At 43.4% G+C, this 12,483-nt stretch overlaps 1 protein-coding gene across 8 annotated transcripts in view; it reads right to left on the bottom strand.

Annotated features, from left to right (window-relative positions):
• The window catches only part of meis2a (Meis homeobox 2a), a 91,544-nt gene that overhangs the window by 48,618 nt on the left and 30,443 nt on the right, over nt 1–12,483 (bottom strand). For 7 of the 8 annotated variants that reach the window (XM_024295255.2, XM_024294936.2, XM_024295418.2 and 4 more), the window contains one exon: nt 6,909–7,054. In XM_024295255.2, coding sequence (XP_024151023.1) covers nt 6,909–7,054 — 146 coding nt within the window. The remainder of the gene's footprint in view (nt 1–6,908; nt 7,055–12,483) is intronic. The other variant, XM_024295021.2, reaches the window with a different exon arrangement.

Below are 12,483 nucleotides of genomic sequence, written 5' to 3'. Positions count from 1 at the left end.
CAGTCTGAATTAAGATGCGCACAGCAGGAGTGAAAATTAACAAAAAGGGATGGAAATGAGAGGAAATGTGGGAGGAGAAGGGTTGGGGTTATGCATGTATCCCAGCATTTTTACATGCACAACAGCAGATGCTAAATGTCAATAAGTGAGCCTGTGGGAATGAAGAATTAAAAACAAAGAAATCAAAGAAAAGAGGCAAAAAAAAAAGAGCTCTCGGTTCCACCCTTTTGGATGTAGCGGGGCTGATGCTGCTCCACATGTGAGTGAAGTTCATGTGAGGATATTTGGCTTTGATGTAGAATTGTGACAGATCTGGATTAGGGGGCAAAGTGTAAAGGTCTGATGTGGGAGCATGAAATAAATTGGAGGTTATTTCATTCAAAATGCAACATTTAATATCCAGAACACACTGTGAAGATTGTGCTGTCCCTAGATGGTGCATAAAGCAACTACCTGAGAAGAGGTGGTGTCACTTGATACACCTTCCAAGCACTAGTTCTGTTCTCCGCTTTCTTCTGTGACAAAAACTTTAATAAAATATGCAAATTCCTGAAATACAAATCATGTCGATGCTGTTTTTGTGTTTCTCAGTGCTGTGCTAGTCCCTCTGTGGTGGCCGGGAACAGATGGCAGACAGAGGTGGCCTGTCTTTGTTTACAGGTTTTCATCACAGCCAATATTAAATCAATGTGGGTAAATAGTGGCTAAAGTAATAAACATAAACCTTATGATGTTTAACATTTATTACCAGTGATTTTTTTTTTTGTTTTTTGACCAACTTTGTTCAATCTTGTTATATAACAGTCACATCTGTTTTGCAAACACCCCAAAAGAAAAGCTGGTTTTGTCAAGGAAGCATTGTGATGACTCTTTTTCCTGAGCTTTTCACTCATAGTCACACATTTAAGTTGTGGCAGTGAACCAAACTGTCGCCTGGGTTGCTACGGGTGACTGGAGAACTGACTTTTGGGCTCCAGAAGCAAACAAGCACATGACAGATTAGTGTGTGGGCCTCCTCCAGGCTTCCACCTCTGTGACCCTTAGGAACCCCCTCTTTACCCCTCCCCAGCCCTGCTCTTATCCCTAAACCCACTCCCTGCTTCTTCTTTGTCTCTAAACTCTCTTCATCCAAACTCAAAACAACCTAAGGAGGTGGAAAAGCAAACCGATTCTCAATCAAATGAACAGAGGCTGGGGGGGACTTTCCTTTTTCTAAAACTTTTTGGTCTCAGATAAAAAAAAAAAAAATACACACAGCATACACACGGATGTCATGAAGTGAGAGATTTCAATTTAGAAAAATGGTAAATAAATGTCATCCATACCAAGAAGAAAACGGCAGACTATGACACAGGAGGTAAACAACTTCCAGCTGTTCGGTTTGAAAATAAAATGCACTTGGAAATTTTAAACTGAATGCAGATGTGTGTCACCACCAGTTAAACGCAGCCTGTACTGAAACAACACACAAGACAAGAAGGACAAGAGGAGCTTGAAAACAGGGATTCTACAGAGCGGAGTGTTTAGTCTACACACAAAAAACATGCCCTCTCCTTTTTTGAGGATGGACTCGTACACTTGTTTATCATATGTGGCAAACATCCGTTGCCAGGCTCGGCCTCGCCTGCACCCATGTCTTGTGTGAATGACCCTTGCTGGCTCTTTTATGTGCGCCTATAAAGGGTGGCAGAGAGAGCAGCTCCCACAGGGGGGCTCGACCTGACGATGACACCCTGTTGTCATGGAGACTAATGCTATGTTAGGCGTGGGATGGCAGTGTGTGTCTGTGTGTGTGTGTGGGTTAAGGGGGCGGAGCACTGTCACTTGTGTATCTAATGATGTTTGCAGCACAATGCACTCAACTCCTCAAAGGTCCTCACTTTTGTGAACTCCTGTATTAGCAAGGCCCCTGTTGCTTCACAGGCATCTTTCAGATCCACTGGAGAGGGCTTGCAACCTGCCTTCAAAGGGTTTAGTTTCATAACTCCTAGGATGCTCTCAGGCCTAACATGAGGCGATAACTTGCTGCAATTAAGTATAGTGATGCTACCTTCACTCCTATCTCAGAAACGTGTTCTTCCAATAAAAAAGAAACATAAATATGTGTAAATATACATTTTAGGCTTCCTCGTTTTTGCATTTTTACAAATGTTTTTAGGTCCATCTTCTGGCTCTACATACAACACGTGCAGCAATTGAACATGCATTAAAAGTTAAACCAGTTGAACTTTGAACAATAACGGACTTAAATTTGTTGGTTCACACCGGACGCGGAGAACGCGCGGTATCCGCTTAACCTACAGTTCATACCAGGCATCTATTTTTCCGCCACAGTCGACAGGAATCTCTGCTCAATTGTGGTAATTTAGAGCTTTTTGTTTGCCATCATCAGACACCAAAACCTGACACCAACTTAAATGTTAGTGGAATTTTTTTTTATCCTTCTACTACTCATAATTTGACCTTTTCTTAATATATCGTTGGTCTTTGCTCAATTACATAAAGGTTAACTGATTTATTTAAATTGGACTCATCTGAACTAACTGCCTATTATTTTATGTTTATCTAACCTATAATGCTGTGTCATTTCAATTTAAATTTTATTTATATAGTTCAATATCCCCAAAGAATTGCCTCATTGGGCTTCACACTGGTATTTCAATTTTACATTTGAACTGCTTCCTGTCCTTTGGTGTTACGTCTTTGTATTCCGTTTTTTGCTCCGTTTATGTTGATACAGCTTGAAAAATAAAAAAAAATGTGAATAATCAGACACCCCTCAGCCAACTTTGCTGATTTGTTTGTGTATCTGTTTGTTTGTTTTTTGTGTTGTGATTGTGTATTTATTTTCATCTCTACAGTGTGTTTAAATACAAAAATATGATTGCATTTGTCAATCGCAGTATTTTATTGAGAAAAATGGGCTATATTTTGAAAAGTGTGTCTTGGAGTAACTTCCTGCCAAAGTTGACGCGGATCACTTACGACTCACGTAAAAATAGACCAGAGACGGCAAAATGATCGCCGCATGGTGCGAGCTAGCTGTGGAACTTCTGCGTTTGGTGTGAACCAGGCGTTAGTGACGTATGGGTAGTGTCCTTTTTAATCCACCGACCGTTTGCAAACAGATTATGAAGAATACATTATTAACTAAGGAACAGAACTATATGATACTAAGTCTGTCCTATATTGGAATAGAGCTGTGAACGAGAAAATATTTGCACTGCTTCAACATCTTGCACAAAGCCTCTTCCGATGTGCTACTATTGGGTAGCGACAATCCAGTGTGAACATGAATACGAAAAGTGCAGTTTATTCTTGAACGCCTGGTGTGTACGTAGCACATGAGAAAAACAAACAAAAAAAAATGTTTCATCTCCGCACTGACTCCTAGTTAAAAGTCCAAAGACTCCAAATGACCAAAGGACATATCACTTCCCTTTCAAGGAGCCCAGGGGACCAATATACCTGGCTTAGCAGCTTAACAGCATTTCCCCAAACACCCAGACCAAAGGGTGACCCAGCACAGAACCTGAGACGCTTGATGCTTGAGAGAGCTTCCAACTTACTCATCTGACTGACCACTCTCACCCTCTGTCAGGCCTTCCCTCCCTCCTTCTAGTTAACACACGCACAGAAACTTTTAACTGGCCCGGCTTGCTCCTGAGGTCCCCTATTTATTTTCATAGGTGTTTGAGGGTTTACACTAGTCAAAAGACAAGGCCAGAGCTCAGAGTGGTATCTTTGTATCTGAGTGCTTCCTGTTTTCATTGCAAGGCCGACCCTTGTCTTTACAGGGGTGAGTAAGGGCTAGCAGGGGGTGAGAGGGAAGGAAAGGCCAAGGGCGCCAAGGGTCTAATTGTAACGTTTGGTTTGCCAAACACAGAAGTGCATCCCCCTTTTTTTCCAAAGGTGGAAGCTTCCATGGCTGCTCTTTTATTTTTCATCCTTTGCGTCTTCTCTTGCTTTTGCCCCTTTCCATGTGCTGCGCTGCTCTTATCCTTAATTCCATAGTGTAGCCCATGCTTTTGAAGTGCAGCAGAACATTTTACCCCTAACAGTGAAGTTTACCTTTCTGATAACATAATCTCCCAGTAGTATTGAAAAGCTTATACCAACAGTCTGGGATTTCCCTTCCCCTAATGTGGCTGGAAGATATCCAGAAACTCATGGTGAGACAGAAAGGGGGGGGGGGCACTGCATAGAAAGAGTAGGAGGGAGTTGAGACGAAGGGAGAGCGCAGAGACAGTCTGACCCTCTTCTGCCCGCCAACGCCAGCTGATCTGAACAGCCGTTTGCCAATTACATGTGGGGCATTCAGAGTTGCCAGCTCACGTGCTCTGTAGTGCATGTGCTTACGGCCTCACCGTGAAGAGGTCAGCCTCTGCGGAAGGTTTTCATGTTTCATTGGATCAATACCATGCAGAAACTGCGTTTCTCTTAAAGCTGGAATGCTGACATGGTGGTGAATACGAGTTAATATGAGTTAACCTTTTATACAAGAACTGTGATTTCTCCCAGGAGAGTGTGAGGTCAGGGTAGTGCTTTGGGGGAGAAGTAGGGCAATTTTGTTATACTCAATCTAAAAGCCAACAGTTGTTACTATTGGCCCGTGTTGTGTTTTTTTTTTTGTGTGTGTGTGTCTCTGAAGGGGGGTCCTGTCCTTTTGAGCTTTTCAGAAGATGTGACAATGGTTGGATGTTGAGAACATATGTAGGGAGACCCCTGCGGCTCATGGAAGAGGAGCTTCATGCTGGCCCCTCAGTTTGAGAAAATACAAGACCGCTCCTTTCACTCCTCACCCCTCAGTTAATGAATGCGTGAATGGCGGAGTACTGCTATAGGCCATTCAGGGGCCAAAGTCCCCAAGAATTCACCCTTGGACAAATGCGTCCAACTATAGCAAATACATTTGCTTAACAAATTAAAAAGAAAGGAGAATGGTTAATAGGTGTGTTCATGTGTGTGTGTGAGAGTTTATGGGTGGGAGAGCTTGATGGTGAGAAGAGAAGGGGGATAATTCAATTAGTCCTTTCCACAGCAGAGAAATGAAGGCAGGTTAAAAGGGAGGGGTTATTATTTGTACAAGACTGGCCAGAGCCGAGCACAAAAGGCACAAATAAAGATTGGAGAACATCCACAAGCAGGAGATTTGGTGAAGAAGAAAGCCTTTCTGAATTCACCAAGTCTTTGAAAGATATGCCCAGGCTTCCCTCCCCCCGTCCATACCTCACCTTACTTTCAACTTTAAAACAATTCAGAATCAAATAGTTTGGCCCAATCGGAATTCTTCCCTTCTCCCTTTCCCTACATTCAGCCCTCCAAATAGAGAGTTATGAAAAAATAGTGTCACATTTTTTGTCATTTTCGTCACTAATAGTCGCTGGTTCGCTAGCGTTAGCGCAGAGCTTCCTCAAATGTACACAACGACAGTGGTTTTATAACTGTAAAAGGATCATGATACAACAGAAAGTCAAAAACACTTCTCAACGATGGAGGACTTTATATCTCTCCGCTCGGAGGGTTGGATTTAAAAAATACATCTCCCAGACACACTTGCACTTAAACTGCCCCTTCAAATGGAGGAGAAGGGAGAAGGGAAGAATCAGCTTTTGTCTCCTTCTCATGTCTTTGCAAAACCTACATTAAACGGTTGGTCTTTCTCTTTTTGGTGCGTTTTTTTTAGAAATCAGCTTCTTGCTCAAAAATGAAAAGATGAGATCTTTTCACTCCTTGTGTAAGCCTCTAAATGAAACCCGATCTGTGCAGTTTGGTGAGAGGTCTCCAGTCAGGGAAGGATGGAGCTGTGAACAGCTGTGAAGTCATTTTGATAATGATGAGAATAATAAGCGTGCAGACTGGCGTGGTGGAGCCGCTAAGGCCTGCGAGGCTCAGGGCTTTGCTGTTGCAGCTTCACTGCTCCTGAATAGATAAAAGTGATTAAAGCACTCCTGATTATCCCTGACCAATATGTAATGGATTTACAGCCCTTTCAATTAGGCTGTATTTGCTGGCCGCTTATTACTTGGGCTTTTGGTTAGGTAATCAGGAGAGAGGGGGCTTTGAGCTGGGAGTGGGCACTGATGGTCGTGGTGGGGGTCCACAGAGTGCACAAGGGGGAACCTGACCCTCTTTAATGCAAGGATGATCTAAAAGACTAAAACTTAAAGTCTATTGCTTTCCCTCCGCTTTTTCTTTGCCTATCCCCCTCCCTCCTGCGTTGTCCCTCCTTGTCCCAGACAAGGAGGCACAAACTCGGCAGCTTATGTGTCCTGGAGCAGCCACCTCCTTCTGAAATCTGACCTGTTCAGCAAAATCAATGCAGCCTGATGTTCTGATAATGTCCTGACATTAGAAAGGGTGTGGGGACATGCTGGCCACCCATTATTACAACGACAAGCAGACGTAGTGTGCAGTATTTTAAGAATGGTATTACATCCAAATTCAAGACAATATTGACTGTTACCTTAAAAAACAAATATTTTGTAATTTACCAAAAGAAAAGCAGCATGAATTTCTGGGTAAAAGCAACTTGTGTATGAGATACAGTTTTATTACAATGAAAGATATTAAAACTCAGGTGGATTCAATTTATGTCATGCTCTTAAAATTTAGTGAAAAATTGTTCTGGGATATATCGCGATACATGCTGTATTGTATTGAGATACGTATCGTATTGCATCCCATTTTTAAACTCTTTGGTATGACTCGGCCTGGATTTGATCTCACGACCTTCCAATCTCAGGGCGCACACTCAACCACGAGACCACTGACTCCTGACACTTGTATGGATTCTTGGACTTTATCCTGTTGTCTAGTCTTCTGAATGGAGTAAACAATCCTTGACTTGGTCACTCAGAGTGGTAAAGCATCACTACCCTCCAAACATGAAAGCTTTTTTCTCTTACCGTGAGATGCTGGAACAGCCACGCCCTCATGATGTTTGTGGCCACCTTTGGGAATATGCCCCGCTTTTTCTGCCTCTTCTTATCCTTGTCCGGATCATCGTCGTCTCCTGTGCCAGGCGATGCCACGCTGTTGTCTAAGCCATCTCCTGGACGGAAACCAAACCCGGTGTTAAATCACATCACAGACCACACTTCACCGGCAATTCGTATACTCGCACACAGAGTCAAAGCTGAGATTAGGGGGTTAGGGAACATGGATAGATGTACAAATACCACAGATATGTATAAAGGGATTCAAAGGCCGAAGGAGTAAAGCCGATGTTGTGCAGGGAAGTTGTGGAGATAGAGGGGATTTGGATGGCCTTAGTTGAAGGTCCATGCAGACAGTGAGGGCTTTACTCTGAGGCTGGGTAGCGCCGTTCTGTGCCCCGGAGCATGAGAGAAGGAAATCAGGGTTAATGACTTCAGTGTTTTGGCTGGACGCTGCAACGCGGTGTTCCTCATTCCATCTCTGCGGCAGGGGGAGGAGGGGGTAAAAATGGACAAGGAGCCTTCAAGTACAGTTGAGACTAGGACTCATGTCATTAATTCAATTAAATTTGCATGCTTGATGTAACATGGCGCATGTTTTCCCATTCTTTGAAGAGAGCCAAGGGGGACAGAAGCGAGTTAGGCGGATATGTACAGTAATACACATTCATGAATTCCCCTCATCCAGTTGAGGTGCATGAGCATTGATATGTGATTTGGTGAGGTTCATTGTTGCAGTTCGATGCACATAATGGACTCGTCGTCTCCTTCCCACACTCTGACCCCCCCATGATAAGCCAGCGGCCGCTTTGCTTGTTTTAATGCCCGTCGGGGTTGGATTTATCACAAGTAAACATAAACATAAGCCGGCACTTTTTTCTCCTTTAAATTAAAGTTTCCATCCATGTCCTTTGCCTTTTTTTTCTTGTTCTTCTTCCTAAGCATTAATTGTGCATTAGCAAAAATGATTTACTTTTAACAGTCATGGTTATTTTTTCTTGCCCCCGGGCACAAATGCCTTGAAAGCCTTCCTTGAGGGCATCTAAATTATGTATCTAAAAAACTCCTCTACTAAGGAAGAGAAGGACCTGACATTCTCAAAATTCAGACGCACACGTCCTCCTGTTTTTCGGGAGGCATCAATCACAACCACCTATACAAGCCTTAATCTCACATAAATATTTGAACTAATAACATTAAAAAGGGGGAAAGAAAAAGGATCCGACTGGTGGCGTAATCAAATGCAAAATAAATGAAGAATACGGGGCCAGCGGGGGCCCACACTTCTAACTACTTTTTCCTCTTTTTTTCTCCTCCTTGTTTTTCATCCAAGGCTTTCTGCCCGGGCTGTGTTTTCCTTCCACATCATTAGTGCAAAGCCACACGAAGGAGGAAAACACAGAGGTGCCGACTTTGTGCTCTCCGTGTGAAGTTAAAGAAGCGACAGCCCTCCTGAAGGACATATGGGGACGGGGACACAGACGAGTGTGGGGCAGACATTCATTAGTGGCGAATGCCATAAATCCCAGGCTAAGTACAAATCCTTGTTCAGGAAAGACTAAAACAATAAACGTTGGTCTGGCCGTGGACCTACCCTGACTGCGAGGGGCTTCCTGAGAAATGCGACCCAGACGGAAGCGTTCCCAGTTTCTCCTCCAAACGTCAATTAAAAAACAACTAGTGAGCTGTGAATCTTAACCACCCTCCTTTTGTTTCTTTCCTTTTGAGCTTCGCTGAATAATGTTGATACACAGTTTGGTGTTTGTTTGCATGCTGCCAGGTTTTGTGTTGATTTTCAAGCTAGTCTCCAAATCCCTATCCTGCTGTGAGCAGTCGGGCTCATCCAATTGAACCAAACAGTGGCCAAAAGGCTGGCAGATTAATTTTATTGACGTTTCCATTTTCGCTGCAATGCAATAGCCTTCCCTCTGGCCAGGGCCTGGGCGACCCGTTCGTATTTACAGACTGACCTGTCACTTTATTATCCAGCATGCTTACTGTCTCCCGCATCGAGGATGAAACCAAGGAGATGCACTTTTGGCTTTTACGTGACTCCAAAACAGACTTTTTAATAGTTTGATCACTTTTTTTCAAGCATATGCATCAACCAAAGAAGAAAAACCAGATGTGGACACAACAGGGGGAGAAACAAAGAAAGCAAGATGAGGAGCAACGCAAAGCACAAGCAATAAAGAAGGAGTAGAAATAGAATAAAGAAGCTCCAACTTGCTCAACCTCATTACATCTAAAGGAGAGCTGGTGCTTTGCATCCACCCCCACTCCTTTCTTATGAGCGAGAGAAGAAACGCTGCAGGGCAAATTGTCCCAAACGCTAATGGCTTCTGACTGTTCCCTGGCAACTCTTCCATTCTAACCTGCGTGGATGTGCACTCTGAGAAAAAAAAAATTGGGTAAGGAAAAAAGTGCAGGGCAGAGCAGAGGGAAGCGTCCCATCATCTGGCCATGTGACACAGATGGGGGTTGGCTATTAGGAGGCAGTAGAAAGGCCTAGGGGAGTCGAGGTGCTGGAGTGTAGCCCCAGGCACTTTTGGAAAAGCAGCGCCCTTGGAGACGGAAAAAAAAAAAAAAAAAAGACAGCCCCCCTGCCCCCCCAACACCCACTCGCCCCTCTCTTTCTATTTTCCTCTCAACCTTTCCTCCTCCTCTCTTTCTGTTGAGATCTTGACTTGGGGTTTGCCACAAAAGTTTTTCATTTGCACAGAAGGTGTAATCAGGTAAGATGGAAGACAATGACCGGACGCAATGAGGGCGAGACAGAGCGAGCGCGCATCGCTAGCAAACAAGTCCAAGAAGAGCACATTACGCTCACATACATTCCCTCTCTCATCACCAGTGGGTGGTTATTAAAAATGCATTCAGATATATCTCCTTGTGAGTAAATTGGTCTCAGGGCTGAGCTCATTATCGGGCTGGGGAAGGACTGTAAACACATTGCAGCTCGCCTTATCTAATGTTGGCACATTCGGGGTCGCTTCAGGAGTCCTGGTGCAAAAAAAAAAATGTGTTAAGTACAAAGTGTGCTTCGCTTTCTGCTGAGAGCAGGCAGAGTTCTAATGACACCAGAGCCTGTGCTTCAACGTTTGTGGGTACCCGGTCCCTGAAAGAGCCGCTATGGTCTAGTCCACATGTGTCAAAGTCAAGGCCCGAGGGCCGGATCCAACCGTCCAGATCATTTTATTTTATTGTTATTAATGGCCCGATGTTTTCTTACTTCTTACTTCTAACTTGGATAATTTTGACAATATATATTTTTATGGAGAGTAAAATATTTAAAGTTATTTAAGGATTAAGTTGATTAATTCTGGAATAATATTCCTGCCTTTATTATTATTTATGATTATGTTAAAAAGTTGGCATTCTGCTAGCTTTTTGGACTATTTTGGCATTTACTAAGATTTGTTAGGGCTATTTCAGAGTTTAGCTAATATCTGAGCTAAATGCTAGCAATTTTTGCTAATTTGGGCTTTTATTTTTAATTCTTTTAGGCTGTTTTGGGGTTTGGGTAAAATTTTAGCTACATGCTAGCTGTTTTGGCTAATTTAGCCTTTTCTTTTTAAGCTTTTTAAGTGTTTTGGAGTTAGGCAAATATTAACACGGGAGCTGTTTAGGCTAATTTAGGCTTTATTTTTAGTTTTTTAGCATATTTTGAAGTTTATCTATTTTTCAGCTACATGCTAGCTGTTTTGGCTAACCTACGCTTTTTTTGTTACGTTTTTTAGGCTAATTTGGCACTTAGTTCATGTTTTAGCTAGCTATCAGCTTCAGCATTTTCAGCCATTACCTTCAGGGTTTTCAGCTATCAATTTCAGCATCTTCAGCTATCAGGACTAGCATCTTCAGCGGACACATTCAGCTTAAAGCATTCACATTAGCATTATGGCAGGTAATGCTATACATCTAGTTCATAATTGTGTCAAGAATTTACAGTTTTAAAATTTTGAAAATTGAGTTTTTTATTCTTCATTAAATGCTTATCCTGTTCGGCCTGCGACCTAAGGTGTGTTTTGGTGCCCCTTGTGCGATTGAGTTTGACACCCCTGGTCTAGTCAGCCCTGAAAGTATTACAGATGCGACCACAAGTAACACAGCTATCAGTGCAGCGAGCATGCCGTCTATCTGCTCTACCATACACCCCTGCATGAATGAATAATGACTTGTCAATAGCTGGAAACCACATTCAAACATGGTTATGGTTAGTTGTGAAATAAAAGGCTGTGCAGTGAGTTTGCACTGGGGGGCTCTGGTGTTTGTTTCAGTGTAATGAAGTGAGAGTATGGAAGCAGTGGCTTATGGAAGTGACTAATTACAGCAGCCCCCCACGCACCGTGTCAGCCCAAACTAGTCAGGCATGTTCACCCGAGCTTACCCAAAGAGGGGAGAGGAGAAAAACTCATAAAGGGTGGCGGAGGGAAGGAGGAGAAGATGTGGTGGAGAGGTTGCTGCGGGAGCTTCTTTGGATTCTCTGCCTTAAACACAGCATTCTGACCCTCCACCTCTCCCTCCAACGCCCTCCTATTACACCACCTCTATCCCCGCAGGCTTGGTCACAGAGAATGAGGAGAAAAGAAGAAGGGGGATTTAAAACCTTCCCTTTTTCCCTCTTTTTCTCCTTAACTTTTCAGCCAACATAAGCGGCGTTTAGCACATTCATTCCCCCAAATGGCAGCGAATGGGAGAAGCAGTGGGGGCTCCTCTTTTGTCCGTCTGGTTGCCCCTTCTATTTACTCAGGATTTACGAAGGGCTCTTTGCCCGCTCTAGGACCACATGCTTTTGACATGCACACACAATCTCTCCCCCGTACACACATGCACAAACGTGTAGAGGCTCTATTCACCGTGGTGGAACAGCTAACCCTCTGTTGCTCTGCGCTGTCTGGGGATTACAGGTCGTCTTGCTATAACCGCATGCTAGCAATATGCTAAAATAGACAAGTGCCAACAAGTGGAGCATAATCCCTTTAATGATAAAACACACACATCTGATTTTTAACTTTAAGTAAGCCATTAGTGTGGCTTACTTTTGTCTATGCGTGATTGCACCATATGGTGTCGGGTTTTTTCTTTTTTGGATCCTTACAGTAGGGCTCTAAACGGAACAGTTTTAGTGTGGCTGCACGGCTGCAGTCTGTGTTTTACGCTGATTATTTCCTGATCTGTGCTTAAACAAGCAGCAGCCCCTTGCACTGGACCATAAAACAACAGCTTAGTAAACAGCTCGCATGCTGACAAATTGGTGGCGCTCAGGCTGGAGTCATTAACAGCCTTAAAACCTGTCAGAGCAATTACAACCAACTCTCTCCTTCAGCACTCCTCCCTGCCAAACTCAGATGCCACCTAGCTCCTGTCTAAGGGGACGCTGGATAAAGGTGAATGGGAAAACACAACTCTTCAAAAACAGACATATCAGAGGGATGGAAACATCTTAAAATGGCTGAATCCCTGAGAGTTTCCTCTCTTGCATGAGAGATAGTGTGCAACTGCACCCCCCCACTCCAAAAAAAAAAAAAAAAACACAACACATCAT

Source organism: Oryzias melastigma, linkage group LG22 (genome assembly GCF_002922805.2).
Source record: "Oryzias melastigma strain HK-1 linkage group LG22, ASM292280v2, whole genome shotgun sequence".
Classification (NCBI taxonomy): Eukaryota; Metazoa; Chordata; class Actinopteri; order Beloniformes; family Adrianichthyidae; genus Oryzias; species Oryzias melastigma.
The sequence above is the reverse complement of the archived record's forward strand: the minus strand, read 5'-3'. Positions and strand labels throughout refer to the sequence as shown.